This window comes from Engraulis encrasicolus, chromosome 22, assembly GCF_034702125.1.
Source record: "Engraulis encrasicolus isolate BLACKSEA-1 chromosome 22, IST_EnEncr_1.0, whole genome shotgun sequence".
NCBI lineage: Eukaryota > Metazoa > Chordata > Actinopteri > Clupeiformes > Engraulidae > Engraulis > Engraulis encrasicolus.
This window is the reverse complement of record NC_085878.1, coordinates 51,393,543-51,418,409: the sequence shown is the minus strand read 5'-3', so window position 1 is coordinate 51,418,409 and position 24,867 is coordinate 51,393,543. Positions and strand designations below refer to the sequence as shown.

At 41.3% G+C, this 24,867-nt stretch overlaps 2 protein-coding genes across 3 annotated transcripts in view; both read left to right on the top strand.

Annotated features, from left to right (window-relative positions):
* Window positions 1-810: 810 nt before the first annotated feature.
* On the top strand, window positions 811-13,419 carry tradd (tnfrsf1a-associated via death domain). Its single transcript, XM_063188046.1, has 6 exons — window positions 811-896; window positions 4,771-4,838; window positions 5,075-5,201; window positions 7,470-7,747; window positions 10,688-10,814; window positions 12,403-13,419. Exons 2-6 carry the CDS (start codon window positions 4,818-4,820, stop codon window positions 12,696-12,698), a joined length of 849 nt encoding a protein of 282 aa, XP_063044116.1. The 5' UTR covers window positions 811-896; window positions 4,771-4,817; the 3' UTR covers window positions 12,699-13,419.
* Window positions 13,420-14,446: 1,027 nt separating this feature from the next.
* ogfod1 (2-oxoglutarate and iron-dependent oxygenase domain containing 1) overlaps window positions 14,447-24,867 on the top strand; it is a 38,660-nt gene continuing 28,239 nt past the window's right edge. For both annotated transcript variants that reach the window (XM_063188647.1, XM_063188645.1), the window contains exons 1-3: window positions 14,447-14,727; window positions 21,334-21,479; window positions 24,784-24,830. In XM_063188647.1, the coding sequence (XP_063044717.1) occupies window positions 14,574-14,727; window positions 21,334-21,479; window positions 24,784-24,830 (347 nt within the window). In that variant the 5' untranslated portion in view covers window positions 14,447-14,573. The remainder of the gene's footprint in view (window positions 14,728-21,333; window positions 21,480-24,783; window positions 24,831-24,867) is intronic.

Here is a 24,867-nt window from a genome sequence, read left to right as displayed (position 1 = left end):
GCGAGGTTCGTTGACCGCTTCGGCTACTTGCTTCGGCTGGCTGAATGCTCGTGGTGACCCTATCAATATGGCTACCAACCCTGTCAACTTGGACGGGAGCCTTGACCTTATCAATATGGCCGCCGTTTGGAACGTCCCTGGGGACGTCCGCCGTTTGGAATGTCCCTGGGGACGTCCAACCAGCTTCAGCCTGCAGCCGACTGCTACTCCACCAGGCTGTGAAATTACCAGTAGTTGTCGCCTACAGCCTAGGCCTACAGCGGTAGAAATTGGCCAGTATACTACGATGCCATACCTGTGCAGTCACCTCAGAAGAAAGAGTTGCTGTCTAGCCGTCTTGTGATGGAATTCATGTGATGACGAGACCAGCTTAGATTTTCACTGATGTTAAGCCTAGGCTATTAGACTGGCTCTGATAAAAGCCCACTATCAACTCCTTTGTTTTGTGTTTGTACATTTAATAAAGTTAACATAGCCTATTAGAAATGTGTGTTGGGGTGAGGGCAGCACAGGGATCATTCGCCCTGCTCTAGGAGGGTCAAGTGCAAGGCAACTCAGACAGACCGGAACATGTTAAATTGCTGCAATATCACCTTCAGTCACTGGTGGTCATTCTCTCAGCTGATTCCCTGGTCTGTCTAAATAAATTGTTTCCCCAGAAAAGCTAGGGAAATAGAGTACAAAGCTCTAAACAGAGACCATTTTGTTGATCAGATCTGGAAGTCATTCAGAGGGGCGTTCCGTGTCTGCGAGAGGCAGAGGTCAGAAGCTTGCTAACAAATCAGCGAACTGTGGACTTGACTGACGTCACAGATTTTTGCCATTTCCTTGGAGGAAGTGTGCGAAAACATATGCAACCACTTTTTCATGAAGTCAACTTTCCGAAATCATTTAAGGTAATTTTTAAATGTAATACTCAGTGATGTTTTAGATGTTCACTTGGTTCAAGGTAACGCAATGTTTTGGTGTGACGGTCATTTTTTTTATTATTATTATTAATACGCAACTGTTTTGCTAGCCCAAACTCAAAAGACTATAGCGCCAGGCCAGCAACAACTACAAACTTAAAATCCGCAAAGCTTTGGGAACGTGAAAGGGACGTGATCTTTCTGACAAAGGGTAGAGCTCTACTCCGGTTCACACATGATGGTTTGTTCGGAGACATCGGAAGTGCCAGGCATCCACACTGTGACGTTACTAAATTGGCAACAGTTTTCGTATGCTACAGCGTGAAACCACGTTATAACGTATACGGTATTAACGTTAGAACCTCTCTGGTGAAACATCGAGGTGCTTGTTAGAAGATGGGTTCTTATCACTGACTTAGTCAGTGGTTCTTATACTTGGGTCAGAGACGTCTCTAACATTTTGAATGATGTGAAGCCCACTTTCTTTAATTTACTGGGTCGGAAATGAAAACAAAAACGAGTGTTATTCAAGATTCAAGATTCAAGATTTTTATTTGTCACGTGCTTCCTTGTGCAAGCACAATTGGCAGTGAAATGGGGGTTGCAACTGCTCTGTGCTGTGTTGGATGGTAAAAAATAAAATAATAAAATAAAATAAATTAAAATAAAAAATAATTAAAAATAGTTATTGTCTTAATTCAAAAAGCGGATGGCTTGAGGAAAAAAAACTCTTACGCAGTCTCTCTGTTCTACATCTTATGGAACGTAGTCGTTTCCCTGAGGGCAGCCTTTCAAACATGGAGTGACTAGGATGGAATGTGTCTTTCATAATCCTTTGTGCTCGTGTCTTTGTCCTTCTTGCATATACATCTTGCAGCCCTGGAAGGATGGCGCCAGTGATTTTTTCTGCAGCATGCACTACTCGGTGCAGGGCTATCTTGTCCTGAGCTGTGCAGTTGCCATACCATGTTGTAATGCCTCCTGTAATTACTGACTCAATTGTGGCAGAATAGAAGGACTTCTGCATGTCTGATGGAATTCTGAACTTCCTTAGCCTCCTGAGGTGGTACAGACGCTGCCTGGCCTTTTTCACTACGGTGGTGATGTGAGGTGACCAAGACAGATCTTCAGAAATGTTGACGCCTAGATACTTGAAACAGCTCACTCTTTCCACAGGGGTACCAGAGATTTCCAGTTGAGCATAGTTCTTCTGATCTTTTCCTCTTCTGTAGTCCACCACAAGTTCTTTGGTTTTGGTGACGTTGAGCTCTAAACTGTTCTCTGCACACCAGGATGACAACATCTCAACCTCATTTAGGTAGGCTGTTTCATCGTTGTTGGAGATGAGTCCTACCACCACTGTGTCATCCGCAAATTTCACGATGGAATTGGAGCTGTGGATAGCTGAACAGTCATGGGTATAAAGTGTTATTGTGTAGCTTAGGCTACTTAACCCTATCCAGACCGGGCTTTTTAGGCATTCCTGGGACAGGGCTTCAGAAACCGTACAGCGCGTAGAGCTCTAGGCCTACTAGGACATTGAAATTACATTCCTCATAGGCCTATACACAGTGACTGACATAGGCTACAGACTGACATCAAAGTGCAAGACAGGACAAGTAACACTGAGGACCTCCTGATTTTTGGGTCAGATTATATACTAGGTTATAATCACAGATTCATTTCCAACGTGTATATTAATGATGTTTTGAGTAAAAAAAAACAACAACACATTTTCAGGCCTAAGATGTTACCAAAAGTATTCGCTAACCCATTCAAATCGGAATTGTGTGTCCTCATCATCACTTGGCCTGGCAACAGATGAATAAAACCAAGCGCTTAGGCAATTAGACTGTTTAAAAAAAAAAAAAAAAAACATTTGTGAAACGGGCCACCCTCAGGAGCTCAGTGAAATTCATCATGACACTGTCACAGGATGTCACCTGTGCAACAAGTACAGTCATGAAATTTCCTTGCTCTTGACGGTCAACTGTCAGCTTTATTATTAAGAAAATGGAAGAGTTTTGCAACAACAGCTACTCAGCCATTCCCCGTGTCTCAATCCATGCACTTGTGTGCACTTCGGGCACTGTCTTTCAGTGCCTAGGGCGCTCACGCTGAACATTTCGGTTGAGTCAGTGCACTGAAAGCACCCAGATGATCCCCTAACAATGGCGGAAAATGCAGTGCTTGAATGATGGACACTGCATGCAGTTGGGGTGCCATGCCCACTTTTCAAGCCTGTGAATTGCATACAAAATTTACAAGCAGATTTTGACACCCCTGGTTTTAGTTTGAAGGAAGATACAGGCCTAAAAATCACCATCCGTGATGAAAAGTGGGCATGGCACCCCAACTTTGGAGGGCTTCATCTCTGCAACCGTCGGACGTAGGGTGCTAATACTTGGTATTCTTTCAATTGACATCAAAAGGTACCTGTATGTGAGATATCGGGTAAATCGGAGAGGGTCATGTGGGGAGATTCTAGGGAATCATGTGAATTGACATGGAATGACCCTCTGACCAAAAGCATAACAACTAACATTCTTAAACGGCATGGTTGACCCACCTCCCTTGGTTTGCTACTGGTCGAGGGCAGAAAAGGCTGAGCCAAAGTTTAAACCAAACTTCTAGTCCCAATAGAACGTCTCTGCTTATACCACGTCACTGCCTTGAACATGCCTTGAACACGCCTCTATCCAGGACCGTTGGTGATGCTCAAACTTGATTGCTTCCCGACAAAGTGGGTGGAGTTCCCCTGCCAGAAGGAACTCGAAAGTACCTAAACGAGCTCTTTTCCTGAGCAAGTGTAGCAGAGCCGAAAGTGTTGCGTCACTGTGAGGCCTGGGTAGCCTCTGCCACTGTACACCAGTGCACAAAGCAAGGTCCATAAAGACACCTGACCTGAACTCGATACACCTTTGGGATGAATAAGAGCGGAGACTGTCAGCCAGGCCTTCTCGACAAACACCAGTGTATGACCTCTCATGCGCATTTGGAAGAATAGTCAAGAATTTCTGTAAACACACTCCTCAACCTTGTGGACAGACTTCCAAGAAGAGTTCAGGCTGTAATAACAGCAAAAAGTGGGCCGACGTAAAATTGAACCCTGTGGATTAGAAATGGGATGGTACTTAAGTTCATATGTGAGTCATGGCAGTTTGGCAAACCACCATGGTTGACACACTGACCCCTTAAGCCTATTTACACCTTCATTTCACGATTTTCTTCATATCATCTTTCTTCTTGTTTGTTGTCAAGCTGAACGTGTTACCCCATGGGGAAATGGGCGGGGGGGGGGGGGATCCTATATTTTGAGTAGGGATGCATGATGTGAAAACTTTCGGCCGATACCGATATCCGATATTGATATTGCGGCTTTGGCTGATAACCGATATTAACCGATACCGATGTTTTTTATTTTTTTAAAGAGATAACATTTAATACAGACTGACAATGATGCAAACAAACTTTTATGAATGTCCTCTTATTTCCAAAAACACTTTTATAACTCCCTGTGATAATGTAGATAAAAAATAGAGACAAACTAGAAGACAAACAATGAAAGTCACCGTCAAGTCCAATCTTTTAGAACCATAACATATATAAAAAAAACATTGGCGTTAACATCGGCCCAGTTTTACCCATTGGACCGATGTCCGATATGTTGAGAAATGTCAAATAGTGGCCGATACTGATACATCTGGCCGATACATCGTGCATCCCTAATTTTGAGTTCACATGGTGCATGGTACATGTAGTTTGTAATGAGTGAATGGTATGTCCATAATAGACAGGTGCTGTGCTACTTTGTTAAGAGCTAATGCTATATGAATGGTGCATTATGCATTGTGCTTTGTAGGATTAATCCACACTGACAAAGCATTGGAATGCTGTGCTGCTCAAGTAATGGACACCATGGATGAAAAGGTACAAAGTAATTGTTCACTCAATTTGTTCAATTTGTTCATTCAGTCAGTCACTAAAACATTACAGTACATAACGCATACGGCTAAGTTACTGAGGCTGGCTGTCTGTGTCTGTCCGCAGTGGTTTGTGTCACCTGCCGGTTGCGCCAAACACACATCACATGAATCTAGCATTGGCCAGGGGGGCAGGTTGCCATCTCTGATTGCTTGTGTTTTTGTCTTTTTTCTTCTGTATAGGTACCTTGGAGTGGATGTGTGGTGCTGTTTATGCAGTCCCTCTCACCAATGTTAGATCTGTTGTCAATCTACAAAGACATACATCAAAAATTCAGTCTATTCAAAGTCCTTAAACTCACCCTTTCAGGTAATGTATGTACATTTCAGGTTATGACGATTGAGAAATCTTGACTCCTATCATTGCTCAGTGCACTGCTTTTTGATTACTTTACCTTTTGCAGAATGTCTTCATGCACCTTACCAGGATTTATGCTTTTTTGAATACTATTTACTGTATGTCTTAGTTCTCTAACTTCTACATCACAATGTTATATCATAGGCTTATCTGTAAACACTAATTCTTGGTCATCTTATTGTTAATCTCTTGTTTACCTCGACTCACAGAATATGTTTTTGCACAATTGCCTTTTTATTTTGCCTTTAATTTTTCCCTCCCCGACTATTACCTGTGTTACATGTGTCTTGAAATGTCCATGTGGGCATTGTGTTTTTTTTATGTAAGCTACTTGACACCTTACTCCTCACTTGCCTACTTTCTGAGCTTAGTTTGATAACTGCCAGTAGCTTGACTGAACTGTTCATGTATACTTGCTGACCAGGGCTTGACACCGGCACCTGCCAACTTGCCAAAAATAGGTAAAACTTGGCTGTGGATGTTAAATGTGATGTAATGTTTTTTTCTATCTGTTTTGGCCATGAAATAGCCATAGCTGCTGAAATGGCAATATAATGTAAAGAATCGATCATTAACAATTTCGGTCTCACTAGCGCCGGTCTCACTTTGGCAGGTACCGGTAACTTATTTTTGGGTATGAGATATCTCATTAGTATATACAGTAGCCTGTTTTTGCACCTTGTGTGATATTTAGATTCAAGAAAGATCATTCATTTGTCTGATATACTGTATGTAGTTTCATTTAAAACACTGTTTTCATAGTACTGATTGTCTTGTTTTATCACTTCTATCATTTCCTGAGCTTATATGTGTCATGGTATAGAAAATACATCGAACTGTGGCTAGCAGAAAAGCTGAATTGCTTTTCTCTCTGGAAAATCACTAGCCTCTGTGGCCGGTGAGCAAAAAGTGAGTAAGGACTTCTTGTCAAGCCCTGGTACTGACATGGATGTGGGACAGCAGCACCTGTATTCTTCCCACTGATATGGATTTGAATCTGCAGCATTGTAATCCCAAGACTGTATCCATTAAGCCCCCTCAATATCACATGCTCGATATCACATCTTCCCCTCAATATCGCATCCTTTTCTGTATGGCTGAATTGTCAGAATTAGTTAAAAACGGTAATTAAAAAGAAACGCATAATCAATGAAAAATCGAATCTAAGCCGAGTTCAGATTCAAATTTAGATTCAGAAAACAAATTTTGATTTATTGATTGATTGATTGATTGACTTTATTTGACAGTCTCAGTTCTTGAATAAAAGCAAACATGATTTAGTTTCAAGCAAAACCACACCACATACTTCACTAAAAGAAAACAACAGAGAGTCAGGATTACACAATGAAGCCCAAGGGCTTATTTCCATTGTGGTCCTTGATGTTGGATGGCAGCAGATGTTAAAATGGCATGAGTGGCGTTGTGGCAACTAAAACTCCATTGAAAATGAATAAATAAGAAACACCAATTACTACTAAGACTGCAATACCACATTACTTGGTTTGCATATAAAAGCACCACAATTTCATATTATATACAATATACAACAACATACAACAACAACATAACATAAGAACTCCCTACTTGGTTTGTATATAAAAGCTCCACAATTTCATATTATATACAATATACAACAACATACAACAACATATAGCATAATAAGGACTCCCTACACTGACTGCCCCCTTATCCACGTCTTCAAAGCACGTTTAAACCCATCTAAGTTACTGATTGTCTTTACATTACTTGGTAATCTGTCCCACATATTTGATGCAACAGATAAAAATGAGTCCGGTCTGTACTCTAGGAGGAACAAAATCAGTGGCACTCCCTCTAGTGGAGTGGCTATGAACATCCCGCACTCTCCTAAAAAAGTTACTTAAATACTTAGGAACATCTCCTTTTAAAATCTTGTGTACCATGGTTATCTCAATTTGACAAACTCTTTCCTCAACTTTTAGCCATCCCAGCCTTTGAAAGTGAATGGGATCAAGGTGGGTTCTTGGGGGTAGGTTTAGTATGATTCTTACCAGTTTATTTTGTGAGGTCTGAAGCTTGTTTTTAAAATACTTACTTGGGCCATTATACCAAGAACAACAGGCGTAATCATAGTAGGGTTGAATAATAGCACCTGCCAAGGTCATCATAGCCTTTGTGTCCAGATACTTCGCAATTCTAGCCAGAAAACGTATTTTAAGGAGAGGTTTTCTATTCCCACAGATGTAATTGGCTATGAGGGGTATGAGATCTTGAAGTTGCACGATGCTGACCCTGCCCTCGGACTGGAGCTGAAGTTCATGGCGGTGGGCTCGTGTCGGCGCTTCTTAGAGAGCTACGCCTGCGGACTACTGGGGCAGGCTCTGCACCAACATGCGTCTAGACTGCTCATTCGACCTGAAGATGTCAGCATTCAGATGCAGCTGAAGGCAGCCACGCACACGCTGGACCTCTGCTTGAATGACCTGGAATGCTGCCTGACATATATAAGAATATCACAGGTAAGCACACATTACATTGGGGGGTGCGTGATACCATATGCGGGCGACCCGGGCTCGAGTCTGGACCGGGTCCTTCCCTGGTCCTTCCCCATCTCACTCTCCCACTCGCTTCCTGTTGTCTCTTCACTGTCCTGTCTGCATTAAAGCAATAAAATCCCCAAAAAACAAAACATTAAAAAACACATTGCATTACATTATATTGCACTTTACAAAGCTGATGCTTTTATCCTTAGTGACTTATTTATTGCTGGGTATTTATTGCATCACGATACACATGCCACAATGCGATTCTATCACGATGCATTGCAATCATGATGCATTGCAATCGTGATGCATTATGATATCTACTTCAGTAAATGTGTATAAATACAGCTCATTTGTCAGTTGCTGTGTAGCATTCAAGTCAATTTATATTATTTAAGCATTTTAGCATCTGGGAGAGAGCTTCCATTACAACAGAAATATTGGTCCAGGAAGACAGATGCTGAGGCACTCAAGGTTGCAATTTTTTTTACTTTTTTAAATAAAAAAGTAAAAAAAATTGCAACCTTGAGTGCCTCAGCATCTGTCTTCCTGGACCAAGTTTGAGAGCCCCTACACTGATGAGCACCAAGGAAAAAAGGTGAAGACCCAGAAGCACTCCAATTACCTGCTTGTGTTTGATACAACAGAAATATTGCCTACTCTTTACTGAACAATTTAACCAGTGCACAATTCCATTTTATTTATTGAAATATAATTGACTGTCATGAATTCATGCAGTATATCTTGAAAGTACTGTATGTATCATGATACATCGTCATGAATTGATGCAGTACATTGTGAAAATAAGTATCGCAATGCATTGTCATAACAATTTTTTATATTTGGGTGTGAGATGATGACGCTGTTTATTTACAATACAGAACAGGCCTGCAGATGGCGCTGTTTGTTTACAAAACCCAAAAGGCCTATTCCAGTTGAGACAAGTGTTAGGAAAACCAACCAAGCCGTTGATGCTGCCTTCAGGCTGCCCAGAGCAGTGCCAGTGCCTGTTTCCACACCAGTTACATTTGGAACTAAATTGCTTACTTGTGAACCTCATACCGGGCTCAGTTTTTGGTGACTCGGTACAAAGATCCTATGAGCCATGCTTTGTGAAAATTGGTCCAAAATGGAGGGAGGTTTGGGATGCTGTGTTGCAGCCGGCTTATAATAATTTGTATAGTACATTCCCCCTTTGACCAGATTTTGGCACTATACAGACACACATCCACGCGCAGAGAGCATCCAGAGTAGAGTAGAGTATCATGTATTAATCTCGAAGGAAATTAAGGTGTCCAGTAGCATACATACAGCAAATACAGAATACACAACACATTGCACACATCACTGCACATATATTAACCATATAGTACACGTTTACATTAAGGCAAGAGGGCACACCTAGATAGGCAAAAAGCTTAGATTAATAGACAGGACTATGAAACTTCTCCAAGTTATTAGGGACATAAAAGATGAGATTTTTTGTATTGGAAGTTTTCTGAATTTTATGTAGTTTTATGCAAATAAGGCCAAAACTCATGAAATATGTGCATATTTAGGTTACATTTCAAAAAATACTGTAGCCACATTGGATGGTGCAAGACTCAAACATCTGGGCTCATTGTGTTGATACAGTCAAAATAAAACTATCTACGGAGTGGTTTGTGGTTATCTGCTTTTGTATGCCCAGATATCAGGAAATACTGTTTAAAGTCCCTCCCCCAAAAAAAGAAAAAAGCCATGTTATTTTCAGAAACCTTGCTCTGACTCAAGTTGTGAATGAGATATCAACAAATCCCTGTGTAGATAGTTGCAGTATGTGGCTAAGATGGTTTTCCCCAAGATAGGTGTGTGTAAGTACAAGAGAAATTGAGATATCGCCTTTTCCGTGCAATAAAAATTCGTAAAATCGCATTTTGAGAAAAATGTGTTTAAAGTTTTGCATTATACAGTATATTATTCAGGCTGTGAATGACATCCACGATTCTTTTCATACACAGAAACATGGGGTAGATATGAACATGTCTACCAAGTTTGGTGTGTCTAGGTATTAGAGAATTAGGTATTCCATGGATTGATGTTCAGGATGCCTGTGTGCATATTTAATGAGCTAGGGCCTAATTTGCATAATACATAAATATACAACTACAATTCTGAAAACTTCCAACACAAAATTTGAAAGGTTTCACGTCCATAACAAACTGGAGCAGTTTCATAGTTGCAGAAGCAATCACTTGACACAAGCCAAATAGAGCCAAAAGGGGTAGGTCTGGAGTATGCCAACCCTTTTCCATTATATCACCATCTTTGGAATGAGGAGAACAAGACCTTTGTCTACATGTGTTGAATGTGTGGGTTTGATGTCAAAATCAGTCTCTATTTTGCTGCATAAAGTATATTATTTAGACAAATTTATGCCAAATTCGTGGTCGTGCTCATACAAAATTACAAAAAATAAGCAACCAAACGGCTTTTAAGGAATTTTTTCTGTCATTATTTTGAAAGAAGACCTGTAAATTGGAGACAAATTCTGAAACAATCTCAAAAGCATTTGGGGTGTGCCCTCTCGCCTTAATTTAGCCAAAGGCAGATCTCTCTCTCTCTCACTCACTCACTCACTCACTCACTCTCTCTCTCTCTCTCACACACACACACACACACACACACACACACACACACACACACACACACACACACACACACACACACACACACACACACACACACACACACACAGAGAGAGAGAGAGAGAAAGAGAGAGATCTCGTTCAACAGACCCAGCTAGTGGTACAAAAAAAGCGTTTGTCCTTTATCCAGGGACAAGAAGAGGTGTATAGGGGGCAGTGAGAGCCTGAGGGCCAGATGGTGATCATTACAACAGATGTGGTACCAATTGCTTCCAATTGTGTCTTACAGCCCGTGAGACTTCGTGACGACGAGATCGCTCAATTGGAACAAGCACTAGCAAAGAGTTATGCTCCTCAAGCTGTACAGCCAAATGAAGTACCCAAAAACTGTTTTCTGTTCCAGCAACGAGTGTTTGGTAAGTTTTTAATTTTCCAGATTCAACCAAGCCTTTTGTAATCAGAAAATGGCAAATAACAGGAGGAATTGCCCCAATTTGAAAGCTGAACATTTTTAAATGCTAATCTACAGTATAATACCTGTATGCATGTATCATGCATTAATGACAACCTCACCCACGGCTCGCGTCTTGCTTAGGTTTTAGGTTAGGTTAGGTTTCTTTATTAGTCTCCACGAAGGAGAAATTTGCTTTGGAGACAGGGAGGTTGCAGCATCATAAAGCACATAAAACACATAGGACACATGACACCAACACAGAAAAACAAACAACAGTACAACAATAGAATTAACTCACAAGAAAAACAGTGTACATGCTCAGAAGCACTGGATGTCCTAACCCACTGCCCCTGACCCATCCAGTCCATACATGCCCCCCCCGCCCACACACACACACACACACACAGTACACCCCCCCACACACGCACGCACACACACACACAGCTCAGTAGCGTACCGCGAGCCTTCCTACAACCAACCACACCTTCACCCTGCGATAAATAACCAGGTTACATCCATTCCATAATTTACATTTTAAAAAAAGTTTTTAAAAAAAAGGATACATTCATGTCTACATATCCCACTCCCAGCTATTACCTTAATTTCCATCCCCACCAACATTGCTTGATATTGCTTGTCTGACGGTTCATGTTTTATTTCTTTTTCTTGTTTTGAAGCGCTCTTCTCTGTTATAAGACATTTCAAACACTATGTAAACAAATCCATGCCCCCATTAGCTGACCAGGATCTCACAATTTGCTGAACAAAAGCTACTGCATCTTTGGGTCTATTCTGGACTGCAGTATTCAAGACTGGTGTAGGGGGTCCTGAAGACCACATCTTGAACTAGGAATAGGAATGCAAATTATGGCTTGAGTCTGGCTTGAAGTTTTTAGATGCGTCCTATGCATCTCTATATAAGAGGGTTTGTCAGTCCGTGACGTGTTTCTCTTTCTTTTTATCCTTTTTTTTGGGGGGGGGGGGGGGGGGGGGGGGTCTTTTCCGACTTTATTCGACAGGACAGTGTGAGAGGTGGACAGGAAGCGAATGGGGAGAGAGACGGGGAGGGGGTCTGTAAAGGACCCGGGCCGGGAATCAAACCCAGGTCAGCCACATGGTAGATGAGTGCCCTACCGGTTGGCCACGGCAGGGGCCCGTGACGCGTTTCTTAATTGTGATTCCCTCCTGTGTCCACAAGGCCGCAAAGTTGGACAAAAAAGGTTGAGAACCACTGGCATAGACGGACGCATCTGTTGTCCGCCTGTCAGACTTGTTTTTTGGGAAGCCAAACTGAAAAAAAGATTGAATGAATGGAGTTTCTGAGGGTTCCACATCCAAGACTGTTGTAGACTGTTGTGAGGAGTCAAATCCGTTCATTTTGTCCTATGGGTGTGATTGCATCATGGAGAAAGAGCTGTTTGGTTGGGATGCTGCACCCACCCCAGGTTATGTGTGACATGCACAAATGTAAGATATTTATAGAACAGAATAGACCTACACTGTTTGGAATGTGCAAGTGGATCAGACTGTGTGTGTGTGTGTGTTTTCAGGAGACCGACAACTGACCTCTGCTGATCAGCAGCGGTTTGCAGCGAACATTGGCCGGGAGTGGAAGAGAGTTGGACGAACCTTACAGAAAGGTTGCCGTGGACTACAAGGAACTGCAATTGACAATCTTGCATACGAGTATGAAAGGGAGGGGCTTTACGAACAGGCTTATCAACTACTGGGGCGGTTCATCCAGTCCGAGGGCAGAAATGCCAAGCTTGGGCGCTTGATTGGTGCACTGGAGGAAAATAAATTGAACAGCATTGCCGAAATTATGCTTGACTTCAAGACGAGATAGTGCGAATGTACAGGAAAGTGATGCAACTATTGTTCGTAGTCTTCCTGTCCATCATTTATCATTCGAATGGTTCAGGTGTGTCAGATTTTATAGGGTTATACACACGTACCTTTGGCCTGACATTTATGTATGTATGTATGTATCTTTCGGGTCATTTCATGTGATATCGGACACTTTGGGGCCTGACCGACACACATTTTAATTAAATGTGGTGTGCCTTTATAGTGATAAGGTAATGCCTTAATTTTTTCTTTTTTTGATATTCCATTTTTGATATTTACTCAGATGATTGTTGATTTCCATAATGTTTGTTTAATATGTAGAGCCAGAAAAGAGCTTTCAAACAATCAGCATTGTGTGTCTTAAATTAACACATCAAGGATGAATGTATAATGTCCTACCTTCTTAATTAAGACTTCCTTCCTCCTCTCATGAAAATGTAGTTCTGGGGGTTTTACCTTTTCACTAAAAAGGCACTCCAAGTTTAATTGAAGTCCATGTCGGTCAGGCTCCAAAGTGTCTGACTTCACATGAAATTACCCTTTCGTAAAGAGTAAAGTGTCTTTTAAAATGTTAATTTGTCTTTTTGATGTGTGGTCTATATACAGGGTGCCCCCAAAAAGCTGTGCTGCTGCCTATTGCCAAATTTGATCTTTTTATGAATATTTACTGCGTAATAAATAATATTTACTAGCGTGACTAAAGTACAGTAATTTTTACATGTCTATTTCTGGAAATGCAAAATGGCGGACATGGGGAAGATCCACCTTTTCATGTATGAGTGCAATTCTCTGTCATAACTGTATTGGAGGCTAACTAGCAGAGTTAGAGTCAGAGTCAGAGTGCACTTTATTGTCCCGGGGGGGAGTTTGTCTTGGGCTTCACCCACTGCATTGTACAGTATACAGTACTCACATACACAACATACATTCATACAACATAACATAAAAAAACATAACATAGAGAATATGGAGAAACATTGATGGACACTGCACGCACTTAACGGCGGCCATGTTGACAATGACAGGGAGGAAATGTGGCATTCAGTTCAGTAGAAGAGTTTGGTCAACAGTGTCCTAATTCTGTAAGTAATGTTGATGGGACAGCAACCTTTTCATGCCAACCAAAGTATTGGTTATACTGTGTGTGATTATAATGTGTGATTGTTGTCCTTTGGGGTGAAGGACATGGAAATACAAGCACCAGACGCTGTGCATTGTAAACAGCAGACAACTCATATTTTGGCGAGCTAATGCCATGCACTGACTGTCAGTGCACTGACAAAAGTGCGTCATTTGAGACATAGCCATAATTTGTCATTCAGGACCCAAAATTTGAATCTTTCATGGGGCCCAACGTTTTTAGCAGCGCCCCTGACTCACTGCTGACAATGCCAAATATACACCATTGTCTTGGTGTTTCTTTGCATTTTCTTTCACTAATGAATTCAGTTTTTTGTAGACTGTTGGCGACTGTTTTTGTAGGTCTTTGTAAATTGATGTAAATAAATTAGTCTACATTGTAGGCCTAATGAATTCTTGCCACACAGCAGGTTTGCATAAAGATGAGCGCAAATGCAGTGCAATTTCAAACGAGTCCAATGACGTGAGCTGAAAAAGAATACTGGAGTGTCAGCTATGACACAGAAATGCAAACATTGTGGACAAATCTACAATGAGTAAAACGTTAAAGAAAGTTTGAGTGCCATTACATTGATTTGAACTTTTATTTTGACAAACAAAGTGGCGCTGGACAAAAGTCGTCACTGGCACTCGCCACGTGCAACCACAACCAACAGTGAGTGAGCAGCGAAGAGGAACACTGGGGGCAAGAACATTGAATTGTTTACTTGCTGATAATTCCCTCCTTTGCAAAATGAGCTGCAAGCGAAAACGTGCCAACGGAACTTCATCAAAAGATGTGAAAAAGGAGAAACATCTGCATGTCGATATCAACAGCTCTCTCTTTGACATCACAAACAAAACACGACAGCAGGAAGCATGGCAGAAGTGTACGAGTTTCAGACAAGGTAGTACCAGAAAATCTGTAACTATTCTATCATTGGTGGAACTATGGGCTGTAAATGAAATCCCGTTCACAGAATAGTATACTCGAATGAGAGATGTTAGGGCCGTTTTTAAATGTTGTCACGGGTTACTTTATTCCAAGTAGTCTTTAAAAAAAACCTGTCCGGCTGCAGACGTGCATGACAGGCAGTCCATGATGACACCCACAACACGCTTGAGACCAGACCAGAGACAAACAAACAATATAGGTTACTGAACCTGTCCTGCTATGATCTGATGACACCACTGAAACAAAGTTGCTTTAGATGGTGTCGAGCATGGCAAAAAGTTATTTGTACGTGCCCCAGTCACGCATGGTAGTGGGAGTGACATGGTTGAGCCCATTCTCGGGAAAAATCAACTAGGCCTACATGCTTCGTGATGCCGCTATAGCCTCATTTCGTAGTTGGGCAACGCGCGCTGTCGTCGAGAGTGGGTGAGAGAGAGAAGCGTGCATTCCGGGAGGGGAGCGCGTTGTGTCAGGTTCATGCATCTCCCTTCCTCCAACATTATCCCTATAACCTAAACCTAACCCTCTCTAACCTTAACCTTTACGTTCCAACAGGCCCGTCACTAGGTTTGAGAGACAGGGGGGGCTTAGCCCTAGAGAAAGAAAAAAAATTTGAGCGCACCTGCTAAGGTTTTGTCTATGAATTAATTATTAAAGAAATCCCGCACTCTGTCCATTCCACCAACAAACTTTAATACATTGTTTCGATCATCCGACCTTCTTCATGTTGTATTAAAGTTTGTTGGTGGAATGGACATTGAGCAGGATTTCTTTACACTTGAATGACAACCCCACTGGGATAATATCCTACGCGCACCTGTCCACCTACAGAGGTGTGCAAAAGCGTCTACTTGAACAATTATTTTAAGTAGGGCTGTCCCGACTATTCGACGTAATCGATTACGTCGATTGCGTAAATAAGTCGGCGTGTTCAACATACCGTCGTTTACGTGATTTGCGCAACAACAAAAAAATGACTTGCGCGAGCCGCGAGGTAGACGTGCTAAACAGAAGCGAAGAAAATGGCAGAGGCTGAAACCCTGAGGGTTTCAGTGTCAGACGAAGATGAAGGTGCAGTGGCACCACTAATCAGCCCAATGAAAAAAAGTGATTTGTGCGAGCCGCGAGGTAGCCGTGCTGAAAACAGAAGTGGAGAAAATGACAGGGGCTGCACGTCCGAGAGTGTCAGTGTCAAACAAAGATGAAGGTAACAGTGGCACCACTTATCAGCCCAATAAACGGACAAAGACATCTAAAGTGTGGCGATATTTTAAAGACAATGCACAAGACCTGGTTGTGTTTCTGTAGGAGACTATATTTATTGAGGAAGTGAAAGTTTTTCAGATCGAGACGCGCGGTATATTTCACACTGTTTTATGCTGTCGCTATGCTGGCGGCGTGCATAGCAACGACAGGGAGATAAAGCAATGATTCGTAATGTGCCTGTTATAGACGCAATATTCAACACCTTTTGGGTGACAGTGGTCGGGGTGTTTGTAGAAGAGCTTGTATACAAAGTTAAAAAGTAAATGAAGACAACAGAAGTGTGCATATTCCGGCCAACAGCGTGAGATGTGGAGGAGAGAGGAATGCATGCCTGATTCAGAAAGGTCTCTTCCCTTCTCCTCCACGGACGGTGCACGAAGTTCACCTCACACTATTCAATATTGTTTGTGCCGACTGCAGGTCTAAATAAATAGTAATATTATTCTAATAATATAATAAGTCATAATTATGTCCTGCTGCAATTACTAACTGGGTCTATATTAGCGACAGAAAGGTGATAGCGCGTTATTAGGGACCAGCTGGGTTTTGGTGCGTCAACAGAATGACATGGACAGAGTAGCCTCGACGTTCTTTCCTTGCAGGCTACTCATAAAATCTCTGGTAGCCTTTATAACCTATAGTGGCCCATATTTGTGTCCACTTTCCTAATACTGTATAACTTGGGCCTCTTTATACATCAGTACATGTAGGCTAATAAGCTTACTTGATTTGAACTGAAACAAATAGATATTATATTAGGCCTGTATGTATTATAGTCTATGACTAATGTATACAATGTCCCCTTTTTTTTCTTTTTTCTTTTCTTTTCTTTTTTTTTTTTGAAATCATTGTCCTAATAGGCCCTAGGTGCACTCTGCTTTATTTGTCTGTTATTTTTCAGGTCAAAATTAAGTGGCATATCACAGTTTTTCCCTTCCAAAAAAAATAAATAATAATCGCGACTATTCGAAAAAAATAGTTGATAGAATAATCGGGAGGAAAATAATCTTTAGGGACAGCCCTAATTTTAAGAGCACCATACCAATTTTTAAACACTAGTTACAGTGGATTTTTTTAAATTCACATTTTAATGAACATTCCTTATACACTACCGTTCAAAAGTTTGCTGTCACCTTCATTTTACCAGTTATTGTTTTGCAATTCAAGTCGCAGACATCTTTAAAATAGCTTGAAATGGAATAATGGAAAGTACTGAGCAGCCACAAGTGAAAAAAGGTTTGATTTAGAGATGCACCGGATCCTGATCTTTAAGATCCTGCCGGATACCGGATCCACTGCTTAAGATCCTGCCGGATCCGGAACCGGATACTGGATCCTATGAAAGGGTTGAAACACATAGCCAACTCGCACACGGGGGCCCTTTTTATTACGTTGGCGCAAACAATTTTAAAGACTCATTGACTTACTGCCACACTGCCTTCAACGGTCGCTTCCAAAGGGCTTTCACTCCATGCAGCGATTAGGGTTGTGAAAGGCTAGGCTACGTAAAAAGTAGAGATGCCCCAGATCCTGATTTTTAGGTAACTGCCGGATACCGGATCCACTGCTTAAGATCCTGCCGGATCCGAATAGTCTGGAAAACCCTATTATCCTCCGAGTTGCCACCTCGCCCACAAATTCAAGTCAAAGCAGCTGCATGATTTTCTAGCCATCAGAATGAACCTAGTTATGAATGCACGATCCATTGTCTCAGCCATGTTTGAGTGTGCAAGCCAGTGCCATACATCGTTGGAAAGTGTAGATTCTCCTCTTTGAAATGATGTGTATATCATCCGGCATTGTATGGATCGACAGGAGGAGACATCCACTTTTGCATGCATGGGGCTCAAAGAGCTCATTGGGCAATTCTGGACCTCATCTCATCCCGGGAATGAATTTGTAGAACCGCAACTGGCTATTATTAATGCCAAAGGTGTCACTTTCATTAGAACACCTGACTAGACACTACATTAGTAAAGGTACACTTTGATTAGTCAAAAGTTAGTGATACATTTTGGTCTATTTTATGCATTGTATATCCATTGAATATCAAATTGCTTATTTGTTGCATGCATGATCTCAGGGAACAATAACTCTATACACTGATTTTATACCAGAACTGAAATTGAAAAGGAATAAGTTAAACTGTGGGAAAGAAGTAAGCTTATTGTCGGAGGAAAGTGTGGTGACCTCAAACTTTTGACCGGTAGTGTAGGCCTATATAAATATGTAAGCTAAACAAAACATTTCAAAATGTTTCAACTGATGAATATTCTTATGTTATGTTATGAGTATTATGTTTCCCCCCCGCATAACATATTGCTGTGCACCCTGCTTTTATTGCTGTGTGTGCAGTAGGATATAAGTGGCATTAAACAATAAATAAGAAAACAGGAACTTGTATTCAGATTAACTTGCCTTCTTTGTGGTTCGTATTCAGTGCTTTACTGCATTTGCTTTTGGAAAAATGTAAAACAAAAACAAAACTTTTTTTTTATGGCAAAATCGTTAAAGGGGGGGCTAATACTAATGTAAGGGGGGCTAAAGCCCCCCTAAAATAGGTCTAACGACGGCCCTGCGTTCCAAGGACCAGGGGACCATTCCATCATTGGCGCTGAATTCAGCGGTGCTTACGCGCAAAAGCCGAGTTTCAACTAGTGGCACCTTCTGACACCGTTCCACCACTGAAGATCAGCTGCGCCTTGGCTAGTTTCACTTCAGCCGCGGCCATCAAAGCTGGCGTTGTGCTCGTGCACGTTGTACAGGGAAAGTCCATATCAACGATTGACGAAAATGCGATCATGTTGAGGACTGGGACATGCCTTGTCAAATCAAGTCTTTATCGGATACATGATGCGAGCAACTGTAGGTGAGCGGTAACGCAACCGCACTCTGATTGAGAGGCCCGCGTTCTATCCCCACTATGCGCAATGACAGATCACAACTCAATCATCAGAGGGAGAGCTTCGTCCAAACCTCGAATGCCATCATTTCAATGCGTAAAAATAAAATGCTTGTATCATCTAATTTGTTGAATCATTGCAATGCAAACTCAAGCGTCGGCGTCTGCAAGGTGGTTGTGAAGAAGTTTTTTTTATTGTCTATGCTGTTTAAGATTTTTCTGTTTAAGATTCAAATTTAAGATGTCTGTTTGTTGACAACTATACCGGTAAGTCAATTCAAGTAGGCTATTCAAAACAAGTGTGATGAACTGTGTCTCTCGGCTCGACTAGCCTGTGTGGTTTTCTGCAGAATAGTACCAGCTTAAGCAGAATCTGAATTTATGTTGCTTGTAGTCTACTACGGGATGAAAATAGACAAAATAAAACAACTGATATAGTCGTATTTCCTCTCATTGAGCAGATAGATCACGCTCGTTATGCATGTCCCCCAAGCATAATTTCGTAACGAAGTGAACGTTGTTATATGGGAATATAAATAGCCTACGTTTAAATGAGGACATAGGCCTACACGATAAAGACTTAAATACATACTATTATACACCTGATGTGGCCAAGGTAGCTCTTTGCCCTGGCACAATAGCACAGTTTCCCGGTCAAACAAACCTTTAGGAAAATAAAAAATGGGGAAAACGCGCCCGTGTCTCTTCTGATATTCTCAGTAAAAGCGCTGGTAAAAGCGTACACATTCCACATAAGGGGTGCTGGTCACAGGGCCAGTTTTTTAAAATTCCTCCCATAAAAGGGTAAAAGGGCTGAACAAATATATTACACATTTATGTCTATACACATTCATTACACATTAATTTCTATATGCAGCCCGATGTCTCCTCTGCTGTGTCAATGAAGGCCTGTTGCCTAACTCATCATCATACAACTGTAAAACAAAGCCTGGGAAGTGTCAGTAAACTCATCCCAACTGTTCCTTCTCTCAAGGTTTTTTATTGCTCCCAAACCTGAGTTAACTACAACTTGACTAGGCTTTTGAGCCCTCCGTCTTTCAAGCACTCATGGTTTTCTCTATAGGATGTATTTACTCCAGGAGGAAAATGCGAAGGAAATAGTTTTTCAAATCGTTAAATATAAAACGGAAATCGTTAAAAAAAAAAAAAAAAGTTAAAAAAAATAAACAGGGCGTCATGTCAACCACCCAATAATTTCACAAAAAATTGAAAAAGAAAAATGTCATGTAAGTTACACTATTGACCTTACTTTGCTGTTGAATGTTGAATAAAATGTAAGCTTACACTATGCATATTTTGGAAATAACTTGTGCTTATTGGGATATTGTTCAAAACGTTACTTTTCAACAGAGGTGTAACTCTACTCATTATTACTGCACTATACGCTTACACTGTAAGCCTTACAGTGTCCCTTAACTAAGTTTGCAAAACTAAAACTGCTAACCTGTGGCCCTAAAGTAGGGATGCAAATTATCGTTTAATTCCTTAATCGTTAGTTGATTGACCCGATCAACTTTCAATTAATTACGATAATGCAGTCTAGTTTTAACTGCAGCACTTTGAATTGACAGCTTCGAAAGTTGATAGAGAATGGGTCAATTAACTGCACTTGTCTGAGTGACTTTTTGGAAAGGCCTGTAAATAGAGCATGACAGTAGTCGACCCTACACCAAATAAAAGAATGTGTTAGTCTCTCTAGAATCTTGTTAAGATCAAACCTAACTGTTTCTACGATATCAAAAAGATGATTTAGTTATGTTTTTGATGTGAGCACTTAAGCAGTGGCCATTGTCCATCATCACACCAAGGTTTTTGACACAAGCCTTAATTATAGATTTTAGGTAAGCACTGAGTATGACCTACCTCTTTGTTCCCAGAAAAAGGTTTCTTTATTCAGCAAACATAATGTTGTGGTATTCTGGAGGACTATGGGTTGAGTGCCAGGGCTGGGCACCCCTAATGGAGCAGATATTTTATCCCAAGGATCTAGAACTGTGCCTTTGACAGCTTGACATAATTTGTCTACAGTGTGTGGTGTGCCACTGGTCAATGTTATGCAGGTGGGAATGACGAGCATAATGTCATTATTGTAGCTGAATATCAAAGATCTCCTTCAGCCCCCCACCGCTATAGCAATGTGCTCTAATTGACACATCTTTGAGAAGCCCTGCTCTAAATCATCTTATGTGGGATTTTAGGAACTCTTTGATGAACAGAACTGAAACGGTTGATAGATGAAAAATCATGAATTGCCACTCTCCGTACATTTCCTCTGCACATTTCACCACAATGCCTCAATGTTTTGAACTCTTATTTCCACGTAACAGCCATGCAAGTGACTAAACTTGATTCCTGCTATAATGCCCATAGGTGACGTGGAGCTGGACTGTACTCCGTTCCCTCATTGTGTTATTAATCAGTTCCTGCAGCCAGAGGAGTTTCTGTCCAGCCTTGAGATGGAACTCTCACAGCTCAACTTCCATACCAAGAGCAACGATCTGTATAAATTTGCGCAGGTATAATTGTCACACACTTCTGTTCTGTGCTAGAAACAAACATACAATACAATACAATACATTACATTACATTTAGCAGATGCCTTTGACCAAATCGACAAGGAGAAAGTATAAGCAAGAACAGGGTAAGGTGCAGTGTACAGTTGCAAAACTGACAGCATTGTCCAACACAAGTAAAGAAGAAGATGCAGCAAAGAATAAGATGCATTCAAAAGTGTCAAAAAGTAAACAAAGACCTAAATGCGCAGTGTGCATTTGCAACACTTACAGCATTGTTCAACACATGGTAAAAGATGCAGCAAAAATAATAAGGGTAACTAGGCATTTTAGGTAATAAACAAAGACATCTAGGTGCAGTGTACAGTTGCAACACTGACAACAATGTCCAACACATGGTAAAAGAAAAAAAAATGATAAAAGATGTTAAAGAGGATGTTAAAGGCAACTTGGGTACATAAAAGATGTTGGGTACATAAGAGATGTTAAAAGTAGTGGCTTAAGGAAAGAAGCTGAAAACTAAGGAAAGAGTCTAAAAAACTAAGGCCAAGAGGTGAGTAGAATTAGTTATGTTAGAATGTTAAGCAGGGAAGCTTTCTCTGAAGAGATGAGTCTTCACTAGCTTCTTGAAGGTTGAGAGGGATGACCCTGCTCTTGTAGCAACTGGTAGCTTATTCCATCATTGAGAAACAATGACCGAAAACCGTTTGGACTGGGATTGCCTTGTGTAGAGTCAAAGGCTAAACGGTTGGTATTGGAGGAACGCAATGCCCTGGTAGGAATACTATATGGCTTTAGCATATCCTTTGGGTAAGCAGGAGCAAAAACTGCTTTAACTCTGTAGGCAAGGGTCAGAGCTTTGTGTTAAATTTGAGCAGACACTGGTAGCCAATGCAGGTTGACAAAAAAGTGGTGTGACATGCGCCCTTTTAGTTTGGTTGAACACCAGACACTCTGCCGCGTTCTGGACCATTTGTAAGGGTCTTATTGCACAAGCTGGAAGACCAATCAAGAGGAAGTTGCAGTAGTCAAGGCGAGAGATGACCAAGTCCTGTACCAGAAGCTGAGTGGCATATTGAGGCAGTTACAGTCTGATCTTTTTTACATTATACAGTGAGAAGCAGCATGACCGGGCAACCGAGACTATGTCGTCTGCCAATGATAGATGGTCATCAATCATGACACCCAGGTTTCTTGCAGACTTGTTAGGGGCGACAGTGGCTGAGCCCATACTGAGTTCGATATTATGGCACCATGAATCCTTGGCAGGGATCACCAGGAGTTCAGTTTTAGCAAGGTTTAGCTGAAGGTGATGTTCATTCATCCATGTGGATATATCAGAGAGGCATGCTGAGATGTGTGCAGAGACAGTGTGGTCCTCTGAATCGAATTACAGATATAGCTGTGTGTCATCAGCATAGCAGTGGTAAGAGAAGCCGTGAGCACGGATAACATGGCCCAGAGAAGAAGTGTACATAGCAAATAGGAGGGGCCCCAGCACTGACCCTTGGGGCACCCCTATTGAGAGGCAATGAGTTGAGGACAATTGCTCTTGCCTGGACACGTTAAACGGCCGCCCAGAGAGGTAGGTTTTAAACCAGGAATGGACTGTGCCTGTGATGCCCATGTTTGAGCGTATAGTAAGAAGTATGTCATGGTAGCGAGTTGTGACTGGATGGTCACAAAATTGCTTGCTGTGAAGAAAGAGGTAAAGCTGTCAGCAGTGAGGTAAGTGGCAGGTGGAGGTGGAGGAGGATGCAGCAGTGTTTTGAAGGCAGAAAATAATTTTCTTGTGTCTGAGGTTTTGATGATTTTGTCATTATAGTATGCCGTTTTAGCAGTTGCTACAGAGGAAGAGAATGAGGCTAGGAGAGGTTGAAAGGCCTCTAGATCGTAGGGAGTGTGTGTTTTGCACCATTGTCTTTCTGCAACTCTGAGAGTTGTGCGTGTGGCCCTGATAGAGTCTGTCAGCCAGGGACGGGGCTGGGATGAGCGTGCAGGTTTAGTGGATAGAGGACACAGTCTATCCAGACAGGAGCTTAGAGTGGAGCTGAGGGTAACAGTAGCAGCATCGACCTCCAGTGAGAAGAATGTGCTATGAGAAGGTAAGGGAGAGGCAACAACGGAGGCAAATTCGTTAGGAGACAGCTTTCATAGGTTGCGGCGGAACGTGACCATAGGTGAAGGAGTGGCTGGTAGTTCCGGGAGGCAACTGTTGGTATGGTACATACATGAGTATGACCCTAATAGGATCTCGTTTGTTTAATCATAACTCAAATCATCAGTTCATAATTGTAATTGTGCATAGGCTACCTTGATACCAGGAATAATGTGCTTAAGTTTTACCTGAGAGAAAAAAAATACATTAGCCTAATTAAATACATCAGCTAATAAAATGATTGTTGTAATAGGTCATTCAGACGGTTGCTCTGCTATTAATGTTGACTTCTAGGCTGATTAAGCCTTAACATAAGCTGTTCAGGAGGCGATGCCTCTGGAATTCAGCAATAAAGTGGCATTTAATTCAAGTTCCAAGTTAGTTTTATCCAAAATCAAAAAGTAGCCTTTAAGTACGATGCATAGGCCTACTTTTTCCCCCCCTGAGCTCGTCCTTCTGGTTCTGTAGCACAGCTGAACCGTTCGTGTCAGTATTCGTCAATGGCACTTATGACCGGTGAAGTGCTCGTCAATTTGTCATTGGTCATCATAGCCGTATCTCCACATGTTTGGAAAAAATGCTACGTGACAAGATTTGTCATCAGCATATTTTAAAAGTGCCATACTTTCCCTGTGACACACAATGTTGTTTGTGTACACAGCGAAGAGGATTGGGGATAAAACACAACCTTGAAGAAGTCCAGAGTTCAAGGTGGTTGAAGTGAGCTTATAGTGCATTTAAGTGGTTGCCACAATTCCTCTTTCACATTGACACACAACAAGGAGGACATATTGATAAATAAGGCCTTATAATAAGACACATAATAATAGTAATATTATACACTATATTGCCTTCACAAATTAGTGATCATCATAAGGTTGTCTACATTATGTTAACATTATTAGAGTGATTGGTTTTGTATGCAGCAATGCCAAATAGCAAGTACACTGAGGGAAACATACTATTACATATTGTTTAAATATTATCACAGTAGTCCATCATTTCATCGAACATCACATTTTTCCTGATACTGTGCGGCTTTTAAGTATGTTGCCTAGAGAGAAACCTACCATACATAGATGAGAAAAAAAATCCAACTTTCCAATGTGTTAAACTTTGAAAATGTTTTTTTTTTAATCTCCTCTGCAGTCTGATGATTTGAAGACCGGGACAGAACCTTGTATCACTGAGTTGAGGTTTGTTAACATAATTAAATTATTGTATGCCAGTAAT